At 47.4% G+C, this 23,264-nt stretch overlaps 1 protein-coding gene across 2 annotated transcripts in view; it reads left to right on the top strand.

Moving 5' to 3' along the window:
• LOC143930290 (transmembrane protein 150A-like) overlaps window positions 1–23,264 on the top strand; it is a 236,192-nt gene that overhangs the window by 131,444 nt on the left and 81,484 nt on the right. For both annotated transcript variants that reach the window (XM_077454485.1, XM_077454484.1), the window contains one exon: window positions 658–725. In XM_077454485.1, the coding sequence (XP_077310611.1) occupies window positions 658–725 (68 nt within the window). The remainder of the gene's footprint in view (window positions 1–657; window positions 726–23,264) is intronic.

The raw sequence follows: 23,264 nt of genomic DNA, 5'->3' as shown, positions 1-23,264 counted from the left end.
ATTTTATTGCAAATATACAGTTTATTTTGCCACTGCCAAATTCGCTCAGTGCCCAGTGACCTCACAGCACATGTTCCATGTGGGGCCTTAAACATTAGAATTGCCAATTCTTTCCTGCCCATTGAAATTCTGAAGTGAATTAAAATGCAATAAGGGCTTTTCTAATTTTAGTACCCAATCCCCTCTTGATGGTTAAACTATAATGGCTTACTTAAAAAAGCGTTTTTTTGCGTTTGAGTCCCCCTCCAGTGTTTACAATTGTCCAGCAGGTTGGTGGGTAAGCAGCTCAAGCAGTGGCACATCGCCTCTACCTCCATTTTTTTCTTTTGATTTGGCAGAAGTGCACACACACAAAATAATTCTGTTTTTTTAACCGACTGTCAATGTAGCTGATTTAATGTGACTGGATAGGCTGGACAGATTGAAGGCAGCTGATTGGTTTTAATGAGACTTAAAATGCACAATGTGACACATTTATTAATCCTAATTGTTTAAAGAGAATATATACATATGATATGCTTCCACCTTCTGTTTTTGCATAATATGGAATCCCAGCTTTGTACAAGCTAGTGTCTTTTAATGAGCAGCCATATTGATCATGACAGGAACTGCATAGGGTAGAAGTGTAAATTACTTTTTATTTTTTATTTTACCTAGCAAATGTGGAAACCTTCCCCCAGAAAGCTGCTTCTTCAGTCTCATATGCAGTCTAGGCTCATTCATGGGTAAGTTTTGTTCATGTACAAGTTCATTATGGTCATGAAGCTACACTAATAATTATTGCTCTGTATTGCATTTTTTGATTTGCCTTTAAAATGGCTTATGAATCAAGTGCCGATAAGTATAATATGCTTAAACTCCAGGTTTTCTTCATAGTTTGCAAGTATGTGATGCATGGGCCTTCTGTGTCCTGGATGTTAACCCTTTTATCCCCATTCTCCCGATGTATGTTACCAACCAGTACATTACTTCCTTCAACCACTATTCCTGACCTGTATGTGCAGCACCATTAGCAAGCTTCCATGTTTCAACACCTTCAATACCAGCATGTGTCTTCAATTGCAAAAATGAGATCGCCTTATAGTGTCTACTTTCCAAAAAAAGAGGTTATTTTGGAAGGGTTTCATATTGTCGTGGCATTTTTAAACAAAGTAATAGCAGCTACTTTTTTCACTAATAGGTAAAGTGAATAACATTGATTATATCATTGCAGTGATATCGAAAAGTAGGTGGGATATATTAGGCAGCAAGTGAACATCTTGTCCTGAAGATGAGGTGTTGAAAGCTCAAAAAAAAGGGAAAACATGTACCGTATTTATCGGCGTATAACATGCACCCCAAGTTTAGAAGGGAATTTTAAGGGGAAAAAAAACTTACATTTAAATGTCCATCAATGCAGCCTTATCAGTGTCATTTGCAGCCTTGTCCGTCGTTGCAACCTTGTCCGTGTTAATTTCGGATTTTATTTTTAAAAATGGCGCCGCCGAGATGTCCTGTGTATCTCGGAGGCCGAAAATGCCGAGAAGGACCGAAAGAGGCTAAAAATCTCTCAAAAATCATGGAGGATCGTCGTCTAACACGCACCAGCGATTTTCCCCCGATTTTAAGGGGGAAAAGTGTGTTATACGCCGATAAATACGGTATTTTAAGCAACTTTGACTATGGTCAAATTGTGATGACAAGAAAACTGGGTCAGAGCATCTCCCAAACTGCCGCTCTTGTGGGATGTTCTTAGTCTGCAGTGGTCAGGACCCAGCAAAAGTGGTCCAAGGAAGGAAAACCAAGGCAAACCACTAATGATTTTAAGATCTATTTCATCTGTACTGTTGGTATTATACAATTCCTTATTGAATCTGGGATAATCCCAGTTCTGATCCTCTTTCATATCATTCTTCTTATATTATTTTACCAAATGGCTGCAAATAAAATCCATATAGAAGCTCCTTGTGTTTTATACTTTATTCTCCGAGATCTTGTACTTGATTTGTACCAACAGATATATTCATTACTTGATGTATACTTGGACATATGCGAATAGCTTTAATATGTTCATTTTTTGTTTTTTTTTCATCTTTCTGTAAAGGTTTTCTTTTTAATAAAGAAAAAAAACAATTTATATTTTTTTAAAAATTTGTCTGGTTGGGCGGCCGAGGGTTATTGATGTGCATGGGGAGTGAAGGCTGGCCCATGTAGTCCAATCCAATAGAAGAGATACTGTAACTCGAATTGCTGAAAAGTTAAAGCGGGAGTCCACCGGGACTCCGCGTTTTTTTTTTTTTTTTTTAAAAGCCAGCAGCTACAAATACTGCAGCTGCTGACTTTTAAATAGTGACACTTACCTGTCCAGTGCGCCCGCGATGTCGGCACCCGAAGCCGATCGCTCGCTCGGCGGCCGGGTCCCGCCGCCATCTTGGGTATGGGAATCAGGAAATGGAGCCTTTCGGCTTCATTTCCCGGTTCCCTACTGCGCATGCGCGAGCCGCGCGGCGCAATCCGGACGGTCCCCGCTGCCTCTGGGAGCTGTGTGTTTCCCAGCAGGCAGCGGGGCACTTCCTGAAGGGGGCGGGCGCTTGCGGAACGGGGGCGTAACCTACGCTCGTTCCGCAGGCAGCTAGCCCGGAAGTGGGTGCAGTTACCTGGATTATCCAGGTAACTGCACCCCCCTCCCCCCTGAAAGGTGCCGATTGTGGCGCCGGAGGGGGGGAGGGATCAGATGAGCGGAGGTCCATTTTAGGGTGGACCTCCGCTTTAATATTGGTTCTGATCGGTGTCCCAACAAGCAGGGCAATACTGGTTATATATGGGGCTATGTAGGCACAGACTGGTCAGGGTGCCCACTCTGCACACAGTCAGAAGCACCTACAATGGGCCCATAAGTATCAGAACTAGACCATGGAGCAATGGAAGAAGCTAGCCTGATCTAATGAATTCAAGAATAGTTTGAGGAACATGAGTCTGAGGCCTCCAACCCAGATAACAAGGATAACTTACAACAGGTTTGTGTTGGTGTAACTTGCTGCACATTTTCACTGGCAAGTTGTACACTTGCAGAGCACTTGAAGTACAAGCTCTAGTTGACAATTTTTCAATTCGTAGCAAATGTGCGTGGCAAGACTTTTTTTTTTTTCAATTGGTGAAAGATCTGGACTGCAGACAAGTGAGCTAAAGCACTCGGCCTCTTCTACTATGAAGCCATGCTTTTGTCATTAAATCTACAAGGCCTTCCTGAAAAAGATGTCTGGCTAGGAGTATATGCTGCTCTGTCCTGGTGCCTCCCCGGTTTGCTTAAGAGGATGCAGAAACGGGAACATTGTTCTTATAAATGGTTGATTTGTGTTAAAATCAAAATATACTGGATGAGAATATTCAGTGATGCACCCTTTAGTAATGTCAATGTTCCAAACATGTCCAAACTGCCCCCTTGAATGTGGAGATTGCAGACATGGCATGTCCAGACTTTTTTTTTTTTTTTTTTTTTTGATTGAGAGAGAATGAGCTGAAGCATTTGTCGGAAGGAGCACTCATCTTTTCTAAACCCTTTTTACTTTCTCCCTCTCTCCTGTATCTTTCCTATCAGTATTCTTTCTGTGAGCCATTTGCTCCACCTTGTTTTGGTTTACTCAATATCACCACTTACAGTAGATGGCACTGCAAAGTAGACTGTTTAGGACCACATTTTGGCCCTGAAGTGCTGCCAACGGAAAATTTTCTCTTTCGTTATTTGACATACACAGGGCTCCATTATTCAGAACCATAGGGTTATATTGCCCCCTACAGGAGTAGGACACTAGGCAGAAAAAAGACTTGCCTAAGCCTATGGACAGTCCTAGGTGATATACAACCCCCCCCCCCCCTCTCTCTCTGCTATAGGCCTTCAGTTTTTTTTTTTTTTTTCTGCCTTGTCAGGCATAAAGGCCTAGTTCCCTGCTGGGATCTCTGGTCCTGGCAATTTTTTGTTTTAGCTTTTTAAACTACTTTTTTTCTCCTTGCCTTTTTCCTGTGAGATCTACAATCATCTTCCGGAGTGGGTGATGGGCTGAACACTAAAATGCAGTGGTCTTCCTAGTCTGGCCAGCGAGCACGTGCAGACCGCATCTACACGCTAGGACGGGGGCTGGCCCTGCGAGTTAAATGTCTTGCGAGGTCGCATACAACAGAGACTCGGCCTGAGTCGCAGAGTTCCTCATGGCCGACAGCCCCCCACTTCGGTGAAGGATCTGTCTGGAAGCATTACTTGTGCATTCACTGGAGTGGTACATAAGGGGTACCCTCCTCTCCTTCCCTGGAGTGGTGTGGGGTGCAGGTACTTCCTGGGGTGGACGGTCCCTCGGGTTCTCCTCCACAACCCCCATTTCCCTGGATGAGGCCCAGGCCTTTGGCTTAGGTGCTTCAGACACTTTCCACCCCACCTCCAGGGTTTTCACTATGGGGGTACGCATTGGCACCTGCTGGATGGTTGGGTGGGTGACCAGGCATCCACAGGTGTGAAGGGTCCAGTGGTGTCCCCTGTGCGGGGCATCTGTAGGCGTCCCTTGTGCAGGGTCTCAGCCAGTGCCCACTGTGAGGGGTTTCCGTAGGTACCCCTTGTGCGGGGTTTCAACCAATGCCCCCTGTGAGGGCTCAAGTTGGTACCCAATGTGCGGGGTATCCGTTGGTGCCCCCTGTGCAGGGTCTCAGCCAGTTCCCCTGTTAGAGGCCAAATGGTGCCCCCTGTGCGGGTTATCAGCAGGCGCCCCAGTGTGGGGGTCTCGGCTGGTGCCCCTTGTGAGAACCCATGGTCCGCGATCCCCGTGCGGGGCCTTGGTCGATGGCCCCATGTGGGACCTTGGTGATGCTCCTGTACGGGACCTAAAATGACAGAGGTTTCAGTCGGCAGCCCCCCTGTGTTCTTTGCGTTTTCACAGGTGGCGCTTACGCATATAGGCTAGTAAATGGCACCCTCCCCTGCCTCATCGGTCTCGACTGATCCTATGTCTGGCTCTGCCATTGTGGATGTGGCCAACCTTGTGGGGTTGGTGGCCACACTTCCTGTCCTGTCAGTGAGGTTGTTCCTCCACAACTGCAGTGGTGCACAAGAAGGTGCTGGTTGTCTCCCTTGTTACATCTGTGCAGAAAACTTTAAAGATGGAGGATGCAGCTGTGGCTGCGTTTTCTGTACCGGTCCCCTTGGCACCCATAAAATCCTCGCATGGCAAAAGCATCCCCTTCTCCCTCCTATTTTGGAATATTTGTTCGTATAGACTGGGAGTGTCCAAAGCATCCCTGTGTGGTTACAAAGACTCTTCGCTCCCCTCCTTAAAGAGTGGACTATTCCACCAGTAGTGGATCCCCCTTTCTCTAGGTTGTGCAAGGCGACAGATTTTGGTAGAGGAATCTCCGTCTTTTAAGGATCCGGCTGACATACGTGAAGGAGAGGAGCAGATTCCCTCTGCTTTTGCTGAGTTGGTGGGGGGGGGGGGTCTGCAGTTTTCTATGCGATGCCTCTTGGATGCAGTTCCCTTGGTTGCTAAGCTCTTTCTGCAGTGGTACTTAGACATGTATTGGGGCATAAGTGTTGGTCTGTGGACTGGGCTTCTAAAAAAAAAAAGAAAAAAAAAAAAAAAAGCTGTCTGGGTTACCCTTTCAAGGCAATGTCTGTTTGGGGCTCTACCCTGGATGACGACATTATGAGTCTCATGGGAGGAAAGTGTAAATGTCTTCGCTCTCCGGGATTTCGGCAGGGCACATGCTTTCTCCCTTGTTTTGGACAGTGTTCACTAGAGCTGCACGATTCTGGGAAAAATGAGAATCGCAATTGTTTTGCTTAGAATGAAGATCACGATTCTCAAACTGTTTTATTTGAAAAATTTATAATCTCTGAGAACATTAGGTTATCAGAGCTTTGTTAGTTTAATGTTGTCCATTGATGTTTGCAGATATAGTAATGAATTTGCCTTTGTACAGAATAGATCTGCACATTTTATCCAAACACTTATTTGTCTGGCAGCGCTGTGGCATGGTTACACTGGCTGCTGATTTATGCAGGACCAGATGTCAGTCTGTTTTTGAAAAACACTTCCACTTTCCTAAATGTGTTTTTATTTAATTCGTGTGTGTAAATATGTCCTGATGATGCAATAATGGTGTTGCAAACCCTCTGGAGCCTTGTCCTATCTAGGTTACCTTCACAGGAATACTTAATCTGTGATCTTGCCTGTCTTTTATTACTGCTACTATGTATAGCAGTGCGTACTCACACTGCTGTTTCCTGGCCACTCTACCCGCCCACAACCAGGCAGCGGCACGCCACATCACACGCTCCAATGACTGACGTCAGTTCCGATATCCACCATTTGCGTTCCACGCTGGAAAAGAGAGAAAAAAAAAATTTGCGGGTCACCCAGAACTTAGATCGCGTGGGGGGGGTGAATTGAGATCGCGATCATTTCGTGATTAATCGCGCACCTCTAGTGTTCACCCCCATTGCCAGTCTGTCCAGGTGGGGAGATGTCCTTGGACTGGATTCTGCTCAGGGTCATTGGACGCTGGAGGAACCCGGACTGCCAATCGATATCCTGGGACTTCGAGTGATCAGACTATGTATGGATCATGGACATCGACTTGGGGGGCTCCTCGTATGGATCCAGTCGGATGATGCCACGGCGGTGGTCTGTCAATCACCAGGGCGGACCGAAGAGTGTGTTGGCAGCCCTGATAGTAGCCAGCATCCTCCGGTGGCCTTGTTCTGGCCCTCTCCACCGTATGCATTGTAGGAGTGGGAAATGGCAAAAATGTCAGGCGGTTGCTTCAGTGGCCTAGTGTTTGTCCACGGAGTGGTTCCTATCCCGAGGTAGACCTGTTGTGTCCTGGCTTAAACGGAACGGTACTGAGGCTTCTGGCAAGGTCACAGGTTCCTTTGGTGGACACTGCAGACGCTCTGGTTCCCCTGTGGGGCCGGTATAGTCCGATCTACGCCTCTCCTCCTCTCAAGATTGGGGTGGCACAGTGGTGTAGTGGTTATGTCAAGGCTGGCTTAGCCCTTCCTTCTCTGGGCTGGCTGCTCAGCTGTCAGATAATTGCCAGCTCTCATCTCTCTCCACAGTTACCAGCTGTTCCTGATCATGCTTGTCTGACCTGCTACTTAAAGCTGTCCAGCTCACTTCATCTCTACCTTTGCCTTGGTCACATCACAAGAAACCATCTCCTGCGGTTCTTTTTAAAGACTGGCTTGCTGACATTCATTCTGGCTCCTTATCCTGCTTGCTGTTGCTCCACTTGGATCCCTGACTTCTGGCCTGGCTGATTACCCGATCTGGTTACTGGACTCTGACTATGCTTTGACTACGCTTTCTCTATTTACCTTTTTATTTTTATTTAATAAAGTGTGATTTAATTGTACTTCTGTCTCGGTCTGATTCATGGGTTTTGACAAGTTAGCACTCTCCCCTAGCAGTAAGAAGGGTTGCTGGTTCAAATCTCAACCATGGCACTACATGCCTGGAGTTTGCATGTTCTCCCTGTGCCTGCATGGGTTTCCTCCGGGTACTCCGGTTTCCTCCCACCCTCCAAAGACACACAGGTAGGTTAATTGGCTTCTGTCCAAAATTGACCCTAGTATATGACCTTGGATTGTGGGCTCCTTGAGGGTAGGGACCGATGTGAGTGTGCGATGTACATGGATAGGGACAATTGTAGACGCTCAGGTTGAACTGGATGGACTGGTGTCTTCAACCTTACTAACTATGTAACTATGTAAGATTATGCTGCGGCTTTTGCGCAGGGTCAAGGCCGAAGGGATTTGCTCATTCTAGTGGGCCCAGGTGGCCTTGTCGGTTTTGGTACGCTGACCTGGTGCTCATGGTTGCTGACATCCCTTGGTGAATGCCTCTCAGGGAGGTTCTACTGTCCCAAGGTCTGATCTTCCGTTCTCCTTCAGTTGCTGGTTTTGAAGGCCTGGCTGTTATGATCCAGGTGCGTAAGTTAACGACACTGCTGAACGCTAGGAAGCCTTCCTCTGGAAAGATTTACCACCGGACATGGCTAGCATACATATCCTAGTGCGAGGCGCTTGCCATTTACCCTTGTTCTTTCTCGGTAACATCGAGGACCAGGTGTTGGCCTTGGCAGCTTTCTTTGGCATCCCTTGGTGTGTACTCTTAACTGCATGCCGACCAGCCGCCGTAGTTATATTGCGGTAGCATGGCTCGACTGTGCAAATTGCTGTTATGCTACGTCGGTAGCATAAGCGGCCACTAGGTGGGTGCTTGTGCGCCGCCCCCGCTCGCTAGCTGAGCCGATGTGAGTGCCAGGCAGTCTCGATTGCCACCGGGCTCCTGCGATCGCTCGGGGCACACAGAGAATCGGGAGCTGTGTGTGTAAACAGTTTCCAGTTCTCTGAGCAGTGAACTGACAGATCGGTTTATACAGAGTATGAACAGCGAGGTGTTACTTTCCCTGCACGGTCCCATCCCCCCTTCAGTTAGAACACTCCCTAGGATACATATTAACCTCTTCATTGCCCCCTAGTGTTAACCCCTTCGCTGCCAGTGCCATTTTTTACAGTAATCAATGCAGTTTTAATCACACTGATCGCTGTATTAATGAATTCGTTTCACAGCTGCCCACCCTTAAAATTCCTCGTAACAAAACACCCGAGTCACTCAGAAAAGTCCAGGGCCTTGCCATTACTGATAGGGGAGATGGTGGATCAAGAGGTATTGACACCAGTCCCCATTCAGGAGCAGGGGGACTGTTTTTACTCTCATATTTTTTGTAGTAAAAAAGCCGTCTGGGAAGTTCAGACTGATCATGAACCTCCGCCCTCTGAATCTCTCCATCTGTTACAAAAAGTTTCGGATGGAGTCCATTTATTAAATAAAGAATCTCCTCCAAAAGGAGGTGTTTATGGCTACCCTGGGCTTAAGGGATGCCTATCTGCATATCCCTATAAGGAAGGAATGCCAGAACTTTCTTTGGATGGCCATTCAGGTGGATGCAAAGATGTATATGATTTTCAGTGCAGATCACTTCCATTCGTACTGTCCTCCAACCCGAGCATCTTTACCAAGGTTCTCGGGGAGGCACTAGTTTAAGACTTCAGTCGGTCTCGATCATTCCATATCTAGACGATTTACTGCTAACAGCCCACTCAGAAAACAAGCTCTTTCAGGGCTTGGATTTTTCCTGACTGACAATCCACCCTGACTGCGCTAATTCCAAGACTATTCCTACACAGGAGATCCTGTACCTAGGCTACAAGGTCATGTCTGTAGATCAGACGATAGTGCTACCGGAGGAAAAGATTTTGAATCTGTGGCACAAAATCTCCTTTCTCTAAAGCTGTCCCAAGTGTACAGTAAGAGAGGTCATAGTGCTAGGTCTCATGACGGCAGCCATTCCGGCTGTACAATGGGCCAGGTTCCATCAAAGGGACCTTCTCTCCTTCCATGTATTGTGTTGTCATGTCTGTGTCACCACTGGAGGCTGTATTGAGCACTCACCATTCTGACGCTGGAAACAGCAGAAGCTCCACACTGATCACTTCCTGGGCCCCCAGATTGGGGATTTTGATCTTTTGAATGGCAGCCAGCTGGCTCTTTTTCTTTAAAAAAAAAGTTAAAAAAGGGTTTTTTGGGTAAGTCGCGGCTGCTCGCTGAGAAAAGGATTTAACTGGCGCCCGCCATGATGCCGGAACTCACGCAGGAGATTTTCTTCTCTGTATGAAACAGGAAGGGGGCGTGGCTAAACCACGTCGGATGCCGGCCACACATGTAGGAAGTAGTTAGAGCTCTGCAAGAGAAGCTTCTGCCTGGCGGTGGAGTGCTTGCTGGTCAGGTTTGGTGACGCAGGCATTTTCCTTTGTACAACATTGTACTGTATAGCTAGGATTAATAGCAGTTATTGTACTGTACTATAGCCTAGCAAGTGTTGCATTCTTTTGCTGGTACTGCCTCTGCTTTGTACTGTAAGCTGAGTGACAAATGGACCAGGAATTCCTCTAAGGGTTCTATGGGGTTAATGGTATACAACAAACTAAAAACCCTTCCAAAAGAATGTCTTCCACCCCGGGAGGTAAAAAGAAAAATACGGCCAGTCATATGAGTCGTCAAGGGTAGAACACTTCTGTCCCTGTGTATTTCATACAAACAGGTTTTTCTTCTACCATTTAGAAGATTATTGCTATGATGTCTCTCCATAGTAGGACTAAACATAGCAGATTCCCATCTAGTCCTCTGGGCCCTTTTTGTTGATGTGCAGGAGGCTGGGGATCAGGTAGATCTTCCCAAATATTGGAAGATACTTATTTTTCCTCTTCAGAGTATTGTAACAGGGAGGGAGTAGCCACACAAGTCAGGTGTTTGTTTACTCCTTTACTTAACCCCTTTGTTGCCTGCCACAGGCTCTTGAGGTATCTACCTCTAATAGGGTTCATTTGAACCCCCCCCCTCCTTCTATTAAAGAAATGGGAGGTTCCAGCTGTTAATGCTGCAATCACTTCAGTGAGCAGAGTCTCACATGTCCGGTGGATAATGCACTGATGTTCAAGGATCCAGCAAGTTAAGGTTGGATTTTCCTTTTAAAGACAAGATGTCTGGGGGCGTAGCCTGAGGTGCAATGGAGTAGGACGTTTGCAGTAGGAGATCCGCTCGTCCACACTCCTGCAACCTCCATCCTGCAGCATCCTGCCTCGCTATTGTGCTTGGACGTCCCTGCCTTCTCCCTCGCAGCACACCTGGAGCCATCCGCCCGTTCGGACGCCGCACGGAGCCGTTCCAGTAGGATTTCCCCACTCGGGGACTGCCTCTAGAAAAGTCCGTGGCTTCGGCCTAGGCGCCGGAGCGGCGGCCATCTTGCTATACCCGGCGGTGGCTCTCTCGGGCCTCCCCAGTCCTCTACACTACCCCAGAATCGCCCCGCGGCACCCACGGCTTCCGGATCGCCCTCGGCCGCGGGTGTGGGGCCTATCTTTCTGACTGTGACCAGTGGGACAGTCCACGGCTTCGGCCTGGTCCCTCTGCCGGCGGCCATCTTGCTACACCCGAGGCGGCCTCTACAGACCTTTATGACTGCCTGCGATCTTGTATCCTTCTGCTGTGGCTGCCAGATTGCTTTTTACCACCTGTGAAGTGCCCCTTTACCTTACTGCGACCGGTGGGACAGCCTGCGGGACCGGCCTGGGCCTAGGAGCAGTGGCCATCTTGCTATACCCACTGCGGTCCTGTGATCTGTGACCCCTGTCCCCGGTTCTTTCCAGTTTTAGCCGCTGATCTTTTCGGGCACGGTCCATACCTTTACTTGCTGCACTGTACAGTTATTGTGGGCGGGGAGATTTAAGAGGCTGGCCTAATACACAGCGGCCATTTTGGAACGCCTCTGACCCCTTCCGGACCATGTCCCCACCTAAAGTCTGCCGAGGCTGCTGACAAGCTCGCCAGGTACCGCCGCCAAGAGGAGGAGCACCGGGTCAAAGATGGCACTGGCACTCCCTCTGCCGCGGACCATTCTGCCTCAGCGACTAACCAAGTCCTCGAGGCTATCGCCCTATGCCAGAGCACGCTCGCCTCCAAAATTGAGGAGGTCAAAATTGATGTGTCCCTCATCCGGCAAGACCTCTCCACCCTCCGGGAACGCGTGGCGGAGACAGAAACCCGCATAAGTAGAGTTGAAGACATCGTGGCCTCCCTGAGACGGCTGAAGGCAACGATCCGGCGGGTTTCCTTGAAAACCTCCTTACCTCCACCTTCGGCAGAGAGGCGTTTTCGGTGATGTTCGCGATGGAGAGAGCTCATCGCGTTCCGGCCCGCCCTCCTCCCCAGGGAGCCCCACCGCGCACCTTGATAGCGAAATTTCTTAATTTTCGGGACCGCGACAAAATCCTCCGCCTGACCAGAGAAAGGGGTAATATCCCCCATACCAATACGCATGTGGCAGTATTTCCAGACTTCTCCAGCGAGGTACAACGGCAGCGCTCCAGGTTTCAGGATGTTAAACGTCGCCTTCGGGTTCTACACCTCAAATACGCAATGTTGTATCCTGCGAAGCTTCGCGTGGAACACGAGGGCCGAACCCACTTTTTTGAGGACCCTGCGCTGGCGTCCACCTGGATTGACCAGAGGGAACACCGAGACTGAACATGCTACCCTACCTGGGCCCCCACGACTTTCTGCTTGAGCCGTTGATGGGCACATTACCACTTAGGGCCCTTTGCGGAAGCAGGGGGCTAACCCGGAAATTCCTTTCCCACTAGTTCTGGCTCTCACAGCATGATTACCGACCTGCGATCCCTGCCTCCTTTATACCTGTGGAGCGCCTGCGGAGGACCGTAGGCTAAACGACGTCCACACCTTTCCTACTATACTTTAAGCAATCATCCCTATGGCGGGCGGAGCTGCCCCCTGCTCAGCCATGATGGTGTTACACCTTTTTGGCTCCTACTCCCCGAGCACCCTTCAGAGAAGAAGTCGCCCCCCTAGGCTTTTTTGGATTTCTGTGTACTTCTTCCTCCCCTGTTTGTTTGACTCTTTTTTTCCCCCCTTTGTTTTTTTTCTTTGTTGCCATGGGTATCTATGCCCCCCTGCAATCAAGTTCCATGCCTCCAATGGGTCCTACGCATTGGATGTCCCCTGTTGGTACCCGGTTATGGGGTTTGATGTCCAAGCCGTGTTGGGTTGGCGCTGGACTGGGTGGGGGAGGGAATGTTGTGGTTTCTATTTTTCTTACACCACTATGTTTGCAAATGTTTGTTTATGCTGAAGGTACTATGTTAAAGTTATACATGCACTATTGGTATTGGCTGCTATTGTGTTTTATGCTGTCTGATATAGCCGTGACTGCTCTGCTGACTCTAGTACACCTCTGGTTTATTGTATGCGCCCTGCACCCGCCATGAGCTCTCTAAAGTTCCTTACGTGGAATGTCAGAGGCATGCGGAATAAGATAAAACGCACCACCGCCCTGGCATTCCTTAAGTCCCAGCGTGCTGACATAATCGCGCTTGTTGAGACCCATGTTACTGGCCATCTCCAATCCTCTCTCAAAAAGCCATGGATAGGTTGGGCATACCATGCCACCCACACCTCATACTCCAGGGGGGTTTCGGTCCTAATTGCTAAAAGGGTGCCGTTTGACCTAGTGCTGCTCCAGACGGATGGGCAGGGCAGATATGTGTTTGTACACGCCACCATTAACGGTTCCCCTATTTTGCTACTAGCCTGCTATGTCCCCCCTCCCTATAATACAGTTGTAATTAAGGAGGGCCTTGCATTTATGGCACAATACCCCTCAGTGCCGGCAGTGTGGATGGGGGACTTTAATATGACCCTCACTCCTGCTCTGGACCGAATGGGCACACCGGACTCCCCTGCTGACCCGCCAGCCCATACCAGACTACATCGTATATTGACCGAATTTGCCCTTGTGGATACTTGGCGTTACAGGTATCCGCATGCTAAAGCATATTCGTGCTTCTCCGCTAGCCATAACACGATGTCCCGGATCGACTTTATCCTCATTTCACAGACCTTGACACCCACACTGGTAGATGTGGGCTTCGCTCCGAGAATCCTCTCGGACCACGCCCCCTACTGGATCACGATGCAGCTCCTGAAGGCCTCTCCCCCTCCTGCTTGGCGGCTTAACCCATTTTGGTTGACCACCCTGCGGGAACAAGAAGACATCCCTACGGAGTTCCAACACTATTTTACGGTTAACGAGGACTCCGCTACGCATGACATAGTGTGGGAGACATTTAAGCTTTATGCCCGATCCCTGCTCACCACGCGTATTAATAGACTTAAGCGGTCGTCAAACCTCCTTATCCAACAGGCGACAGATCACCTACAAAGACTAGAGGAGGTGTTTCATCGAGACCCCTCGCACGACACGGCAAATAATCTTAAGGTTCAGTTACGGCAGGTCTCATACGGAGAAGGCCAAGCAGCGCATCTTTTTCTGTAGGCAAAGGATATTTGAGTATGGAGAAAGATCGGGCAAACTACTTGCTTACCTTGCCCACTTAGATTCCCGTCCCCCAGTTGTGGTATCACTGAAAGACATCCAGGGGAATGATATTACTGATCCACAACAAGTGGCGGAGAAATTTGCGAGATTCTATCGCGCACTCTACGCCACCCGGGTCACTCACACCCCCCAAGACACCAGAGACTACTTAGCGAGAATTACGTTTCCCAAACTGACAGATGCCCAACGTGAGCTCTTAGAGGCCCCCATTACTGAGGAGGATATTTCCGGGGCTATCTCCTCTCTGGCCACCTCTAAAGCACCAGGTCTGGACGGCCTACCGCTTGAATTCTATGTCACCTACTCTGAAATTTTGACCCCTAAACTCCATGACCTCTATGAATCGATATTTGACACGGGAATCCTACCCCCCTCTATGAGAGAAGCTCAAATAGTAGTAATTCCTAAGCCCGGGAAGGACCCAAACTCTCCGGAATCATATAGACCCATCTCCCTACTACAGGTCGACATCAAAATATTGGCTAAGATTCTTGCCTCCCGTCTTAACCAGGTCATCCTTTCACTGATCCACCCGGACCAGACTGGCTTTATGCCTGGGAAAAACACTGCCATGAATATCCGCCGCTTACTCATGAACATCCAGGGATCCCATGATGAAGTCGGCTCGCGGGTCGTGGTGGCTCTAGACGCTGCCAAGGCCTTCGACTCCGTGGAGTGGAACTACCTGTGGGAGTGCCTCTCAGGATTTGGATTTGGCCCCAACTTTATTCGATGGGTCCAACTTCTGTATCAATCCCCAAGGGCCAAGGTGTTCGTGAATGGCTGGCTCTCTGACCAGTTCCCGCTGGCGAGGGGGACCCGACAAGGCTGCCCCCTCTCTCCCATGCTATATGCTTTGGCTGTGGAACCACTTGCTATTATGGTTCGCGCAGACCCCAGAATCCGTGGCCTTAAGATAGGGAATCTGGAGGAGAAGATCGGGATGTATGCCGACGATACACTCCTCTACCTAGCCGATTCGGGTCCCTCCCTTCTTGCAGCCCTTCACACCATGGACTGTATTGATAGTCACTCGGGTCTGAGTATCAACTGGTCCAAATCCCAGATCCTCCCACTTGATCATTTCCCCCCTGTACCCACTTCCCCTCCTCTGCACCTCCCTAGAGACTTTGTGATCAAGTATTTAGGAGTGCAGGTCACTAGATCGCTGACAGACTACGTGCCTCTAAACATTGAACCCCTGTATACCCTGATCAAGAACAAGACACAGACCTGGGCCAGACTACCTCTAGGTGTTATGGGAAGCATCAGTCTGGTCAAAATGATACTTCTACCTAAGATGCTTTATTTGGTGTGGCATGCACCCCTATACATACCACAAAAGTTTTTCAAAACAATTGAATCAATTCTTAATTCATTCGTATGGGGTCACAGCAGACACAAATTGTCTTGGAAAATTCTGAAGAATCCGGTGACATTGGGAGGGGCTGCTCTTCCAGATTTCCAGGATTATTATCTTGCCTCCCAATTGTCCCACTTTTATCATTTTGACAAGAGCGAGCTACCAAGATACCAGACACTACTTTGCCAACACCCGGGCGACCCAGCCCATACCCCACTCCAGTCGGTCCTTCAGGCCCCATTGTCTGGACGTTCCCCCCATCACAAAGTAGACATGCTGACACATCACCGGAGGATCTGGCGGATGGCCCTGAAAAAAATTGGGACCCCGCAGGTTCACTCCTATACACCTCTATGGTTTAACACTCAGTTGCCCGAACTGTTGTCCGTTCCGGACCCCACGGTCTGGATACGGTATGGGATCTTATACGTGCACCAAACTATGACTAACACTGGGCTCAAATCATTTCAAACGCTAAAGGAAGAATTCTCACTCCCTAACCATCTCCTCTTCAGGTACTTACAGCTCCGACATGCTTTACAGACTCAATTCGCCGGCCCCAACCCTGACAGTCCCTCCTATAGTTGACATAATCAAAGGTGATGAGCCAACCAAGTTGATTTCCACCCTCTACTCCACCATCCGTCTCCCTGGCACCGCGACATTGGCTTATGCTGCTAAGACCAGATGGGAGGTGGATGTTGGAATAATTGAGGATGAGGAGTGGGATGAAGTCTTGGGGGATGTGAAGAGAGTTTCCCCCAAGCTGTCGGACCGCCTTACGCAGTTGTACATCATACATAGGACATACTTGACTCACCAGAGGATAGCACGGTTCAAACCAACGTATAATCCAGGATGCCGCCTATGTGACCACACCCCAGGCTCCTTTTATCACCTCATATGGTCCTGTCCAGTTATCCAAACGTACTGGATACAGGTGATTCGCTTTCTCCATGATCAGATGGGCTCTCCTGCTAGCCTTGACCCGAAGATGTGCCTGCTTGGTCTGTTGCCAGAGTTAGACGCTGACAAACCCCTTCGCACCTTTTTACATGAAACGCTGTTCCTAGCGAGAAAAGCGATTGCTCGTGGCTGGATGCAGGCCCTCCCCCCCACTGTCCAGTGCTGGAAGAAGGAGGTTAACAATACCCTTCCATATAAGAAATTGATTTATGCACATAGAGGATGTCCACTTAAATATGAGCAGATCTGGGGTAGATGGCTGGAAGATGGGGAGACATGTACCTGATTTGCTGCTATACTGATCCCTTACCCCTCCTCCCCCCTCTGCCTCTCCTTTTCTGTGTTTCTTCCACCCCTTGGGCCTCCTCTTATTATCTCCCCCCCCCCCCCCCTTAGTTTTTTGTTATTTTTGTGTTTTGTATTTTTTTTTCTGTTTTCCCCTCCTACCCCGGCTGATACACAGTGGCTTTGGCATGACTTTACCAATGATGAATGTCTATTCTTATACAGCACAGCTAATCCAATGTACCCATGTATGCAATACTGCCTTGGCCATGTTGGCCTATGTTACCTTTTGTACCGTTGGCATGTTTGCCATGTCTGCTTATTTACACTGTTTTCTGCTCCTTTCAACAAAGTTTGTTTTTCGATTAAAAAGACAAGATGTCTTTTGCAATTCTGGCTGCAATTGGAGTAGCTCAGTCCATTAACCCTTTAACGTCTGCTCCACTATTTTGGTGGAGCACATTTTGAGTCATGCCAATGCATTGGAATGTGGACTCCAAGGGGTTAAGGAACAGGTGTGAGATACCTGAAAGTTCTGCCTGATCAGCAGGCCCGGCAAGGGGCTGGTGTATTTGACGCACTGTGTCTCACAGATGCTATGAAGGACTCGATCGTTTAAGCCAGGGGTCTCAAACTGGCGGCCCTCCAGCTGTTGTGAAACTACAAGCCCCATGAGGCATTGCCAGGCTGACATTTACAAGCATGACTCCCATAGGCATGATGGAACTTGTAGTTTTGCAACAGCTGGAGGGCCGAAAGTTTGAGACCCCTGGTTTAAGCCCTATGGCTTATACTTGGACTAGTGCATTTTTGCAGAGGTCCATGGCTGAGATATTGATCAGCCGAAGCACCACGTGAAACCCCTTAGCCTCTCTGTGTCCCTTCCTGGGGTATGACTATTTAGAGTGGATAAGTACATCCAAAAGAGGTAAAGCTCTCTTTACCAATAAAGGAGGTTCAAACGGTTCTCCTTTTAATCATGCAGCCTTTCCTATGCCTGGGGTATCTGCCTTTAGGTGGTCTCGACAGGGGCTGCACCAGGATCTTGGGGCAGAAAGCCCATGAAGCAGAATGCTAAGGCCTTCTCATGAAGGAGCACCCCCACTCATTTGAGTGAGGGGAAAGGTCCTGCGATTCTCAGTATGGCAGGAACAATGTTAAGAGCAGAGTGATTTCTGCAATTTTTTTTTTTTTTCCCTCTAGATTACATCTAGAGTTTCAAGAGCCCAGGTGGCCCAGTCGGCTTTCGATCTGAGGGTCCAGGGTTCGGGTGTTGCCTGTGGGGTCCTTGGGGCTGCTGATGCGGCAGTCCTTTATGCAAGAGTGTCCGTCTCCTCAAAGAATCCTCCTAAGGTTCCAGAGAAAAAAGGTATTTTTAAGGCAATATAGAAAAAAATACTAAAATATATATGAAAAAATATATAAATTTTTATTACAACTATCAAAAGATATTACAAAACCACAATGATCCATAAAATAACAGTGTTGTGCTAACATATGTGTATGACATAGAATGTTACTACATACGTAGACTCTATCCAGCAAAACAGGCAGCTCTTTTTCCTACGCGTTTCGAAAAATGTGCATTAACAATTTCTTCAGGGAAGCCACTGTCTGCAAGCACACAACAAGCAATAAATATTACAGAAATTACATATATATAAAAGACATGATACATTGAAACCCAATACTTGAATACTCGCATGCTATTTCTGTACCAAAAGTAGGCACTATCTCCTCTTTAGGCGACCGTTCCAGAAACAGAAAGACAGGCCAAGAGAGGAGGGGATTGAGCCACAAACGTGGAGATGGTAAGGATAATATGGATCTGTTTGCAAGGTCACCGCATTCAAAGCCCTGGAGTCCAAATGAACTCAACAAAGGATGGGAATAAAAGATTCCTTTGCACAAATGTCCAATGGCCCATCAAATAGGAAGATGTTATGTTGTATAAACCTCAATCTTGTCTAAAAGACCTACAACAAAAAGAACCAAGAACCAAGAAACATTTTAGTCTACTCCCTAGCCCTACATCTAACATAGGACAGAGATTCCCAAAGTGTAGCTTACCGCCATAACGAGGTTCAATCGTTTCCTAGTTTTATACGAATATCACCGAATCTGGGGCATCCAAAGGACATAGGAGAAATTCCCACCTACTTAGAGCTTCTGGCGTCTGCCTTAAATAGCCCTTATTGAGTGGATTGCCGCCAAAAAACTTCCTTCAATCAACACAGAGGCTCCTTCCATCTCTCTAACCACTTCATTCTGATTGGAGGTTCTCCGAAGAGCTCCCCCTCTTTTCAACAATAACTTTTTTTCATTGGAGATCACCCAGGTGATTGCTCCAGGTATATAGATTCTTATTGGTCAAAATCGCGGCGTTTTTGCCGCCATTTACATCACATCCGGTATGGCCACTTCCGCCGGAACCGGACGTGACGTCACCTCCGCCCGGAACCGGAAATGACGTCATTTTCCGGAACCGGAAGTGACCAAAAAAAAAAAACCTTTTGTATTTCCTGGAGAAAACATCTTACTGGGCAATGACTGTAAGCAATGACTGTAAGCAATGACTGCAAGTTATTATAAGAATGCATGGGAGGAAATAAACACTACAAAATGAATCGCTAAATCTATTGCAATCCATTTGAAAGGGGGCTCATCCTAATAGACTCAAATTAATGGGCATGTGGAAATAAATCCACAAAAGTGACCATAACTAATACAGATACACCAATTAGATTTGTCACCTGCAGTGTGTCACTAAGGCAAGAACTAAAACCACTGACACAGGAATAAACTGGATAAACCTCCAGATGCCACACACAGTGGCTATTGGGAACGAAAACCAATGCCCAAATTAGTGGCAGAAAAAAGGGGAGCGAAGAAAGGGGTAAGAATAACATAACATGTTTTTAAGTGATTTATAATGGGTTTGGTGGGATCTGTGGTCACCGCGTTCCCGGCACAGGTAAGCCCATCGGGGTGGTTTTGTTGGGAGGGCGCTGTGGTTGGGGTTATTCTTACCCCTTTCTTCGCTCCCCCTTTTTTCTGCCACTAATTTGGGCATTGGTTTTTGTTCCCGATAGCCACTGTGTGTGGCATCTGGAGGTTTATCCAGTTTACTCCTGTGTCGGTGCTTTTAGTTCTTGCCTTAGTGACACACTGCAGGTGACAAATCTAATTGGTGTATCTGTATTAGTTATGGTCACTTTTGTGGATTTATTTCCACATGCCCATTAATTTGAGTCTTAGGACGAGCCCCCTTTCAAATGGATTGCAATAGATTTAGCGATTCATTTTGTAGTGTTTATTTCCTCCCCATGCATTCTTATAATAACTTGCAGTCATTGCTTACAGTCATTGCCCAGTAAGATGTTTTCTCCAGGAAGTACAAAAGGTGTTTTTTTTTTTTGTCACTTCTGGTTCCGGAAAATGACGTCATTTCCGGTTCCGGGCGGAGGTGACGTCACTTCCGGTTCCGGCGGAAGTGGCCATACCGGAAGTGATGTAAATGGCGGCAAAAACGCTGCGATTTTGACCAATAAGAATCTATATACCTGGAGCAATCCCCTGGGTGATCTCCAATGAAAAAAAGTTATTGTTGAAAAGAGAGGGAGCTCTTCGGAGAACCTCCAATCAGAATGAAGTGGTTAGAGAGATGGGAGGAGCCTCTGTGTTGATTGAAGGAAGTTTTTTGGCGCCAATCCACTCAAGGGCTATTTAAGGCAGACGCCAGAAGCTCTAAGTAGGTGGGAATTTCTCCTATGTCCTTTGGATGCCCCAGATTCGGTGATATTCGTATAAAACTAGGAAACGATTGAACCTCGTTATGGCGGTAAGCTACACTTTGGGAATCTCTGTCCTATGTTAGATGTAGGGCTAGGGAGTAGACTAAAATGTTTCTTGGTTCTTTTTGTTGTAGGTCTTTTAGACAAGATTGAGGTTTATACAACATAACATCTTCCTATTTGATGGGCCATTGGACATTTGTGCAAAGGAATCTTTTATTCCCATCCTTTGTTGAGTTCATTTGGACTCCAGGGCTTTGAATGCGGTGACCTTGCAAACAGATCCATATTATCCTTACCATCTCCACGTTTGTGGCTCAATCCCCTCCTCTCTTGGCCTGTCTTTCCGTTTCTGGAACGGTCGCCTAAAGAGGAGATAGTGCCTACTTTTGGTACAGAAATAGCATGCGAGTATTCAAGTATTGAGTTTCAATGTATCATGTCATTTATATATATATATATATATATATATAATATGTAATTTCTGTAATATTTATTGCTTGTTGTGTGCTTGCAGACAGTGGCTTCCCTGAAGAAGAAATTGTTAATGCACATTTTTCGAAACGCGTAGGGAAAGAGCTGCCTGTTTTGCTGGATAGAGTCTACGCATGTAGTAACATTCTATGTCATACACATATGTTAGCACAACACTGTTATTTTATGGATCATTGTGGTTTTGTAATATCTTTTGATAGTTGTAATAAAAATTTATATATTTTTTTCATATATATTTTAGTATTTTTTTCTATATTGCCTTAAAAATCCCAATAAATTTGAGGTGTTATCCAATTATATGTCTCATTTCCGGGATGATGGCAATAACATGCCATAGCTCATGAGTCAAATCATTTTTACCAGAGAAAAAAGGTGTCTTTCTGGTCTCTGGATCAACTGTTATCCCAGTCGGTGATATCCGAGATTCCCTTGGTGGAACAGGGTTTTTTGGCTCAAACCTTTTAAGGTCCCAGAGCCAAGCAGAGAGGTAAGACCCACTCTAGATCTCGGAGATCTGAATCAGCACTTGAACGTCCGATCCTTTCATAATTCGATCGTGTCAATCTTGCAAGGAGAGGAGTTGCATATCTCAATGTGCCAAAGTTTCCTGCTTACCAGAAATCTCTATGGTTTGAAATATAAAATTATTTTCTTTATCGTACATCATAGGACACAGAGTCTCAAGTAATTACTTGGTGGGTTATAGGCCTACCTTCAGGTGTTGACACTGGTATAACCAATACAGGAAGTTGACTCCCCTATATAACCCCTCCTCCTTCCAGGAGCACTCAGTTTTTTCGCCAGTGTCTAAGGTGTTGGTCACAAGTGAAAATGTGCTCTGCGTAGCTCCAGGAGGGATCCATGCTGGATTTAAAGAAACCTCCACAATCCGATCCATCCTCGCCACTGAGGCCATAGGATGGTACCTGGACCTCAATGCAAGAACGAGGTTTTGCCTGTAATGCTTCTCTTTGAGAGCTGGACCCTAGGAACCAGGACTCTTTTTGGTCTTGCTACATTTCCTAAAGTTGTCCTGAGGGGTGCTATACAAGGCCCAAAGGAGCAGAACCCTTTTTAAAAGGGCCCCAGTCTTTGAGCGTGTTTAAACGCAGCTCCCCCCCGTTATGGGTGAAAGTTGGATCTGTCTGTTAAATCAGCAGGATCCTGCAGCGAGGACAAGGTAAGGGAAGAAGCTTTGCTTTTTTCCTTCAATATACCTTATATGTTTTTATAAATGTCTCCTCTATAAGACGTAAATTACACTACCTATGATGTGTCTTAGTGCAGCTCTGTCTCAGAACATGTGTGGTCCCAGCAGCAGAGGGGATTCTTACTATAGATCTTGTGGGATTTGGTAAATACAGCAGTTGCTAATACAGAGATGCAATGGGCAGCACAGTGGTGTAGTGGTTAGCACTTTCACCTAGCAGCAATAGGGTCGCTGGTTCAAATCCTGACCACGACACCATCTGCCTGGAGTTTGCATGTTCTCCCTGTGCCTGCGTGGGTTTCCTCCGGGTACTCCGGTTTCCTCCCACACTCCAAAGACTCTGGTGGCAAACCGCCCTGATGGATGCAACACACACACACACACACACACACACACACACACACACACACACACACACACACACACACACACACACACACACACACACACACACACGCGCGCTGCATTGCTGAGGGGAAGCGCTGAGGATGCCAATTAGGTTCCACCTGAGGCTTTATATCAGACACTCTCTCTCTCTCATTTCAGAAAGACTTTTTAACTGAAGAGAGGCAGTCTGTCACACTAAGAGACATCAGAGCACTGGGCACGTAAGGGTGTAAACAGGCATTTCCAGACAGGAAAAACTATTGTTAGTAGCAGAAGAACTATTATTTTGTGTACCTCTGCTTGTGCTTCCAGACCTACCGTAAAGGTACCTAAGGTGTCACCCCCCCCCCCCCCCCCAGGCGCTGGGAATCCCAGTTATACCTCCATACGGTCTTCCTCTTCGGAGAGATCAGACATGGCAAGCCAGGGTGAGCCATTGGAAGCTAGCGGTGGTGCAACTGCTTCACACACTTCAGCCCCTGTAGACGTGACTGAAGATGCATTTTCCTCTGCCTTGCAAGGCTTAGAAGGAAGATTGGCGGCTTTAATCGCATCCTCCATCCAGGGTATAGGAAGCTTCCTAGATCCCCCCCTCCTCCACCTTAGACTCTTTACAGTCAGTGGAGGGTCCAAGAGAATTATGGGGACACGATGGGGTATTGCCCTCAGATGATCGGGATGAAAGACATGCAATTATTTCTCGAAGTTCCCAAGGATCCCTACTTCACAATCTGAAGTACAGAGGCTTGTAAAGATGGTTCACTCT

The sequence above is a fragment of the Lithobates pipiens genome, unplaced genomic scaffold (assembly GCF_037356315.1).
Source record: "Lithobates pipiens isolate NorthernLeopardFrog02 unplaced genomic scaffold, aLitPip1_a1.2 Scaffold_25, whole genome shotgun sequence".
NCBI lineage: Eukaryota > Metazoa > Chordata > Amphibia > Anura > Ranidae > Lithobates > Lithobates pipiens.
The sequence above is the reverse complement of the archived record's forward strand: the minus strand, read 5'-3'. Positions and strand labels throughout refer to the sequence as shown.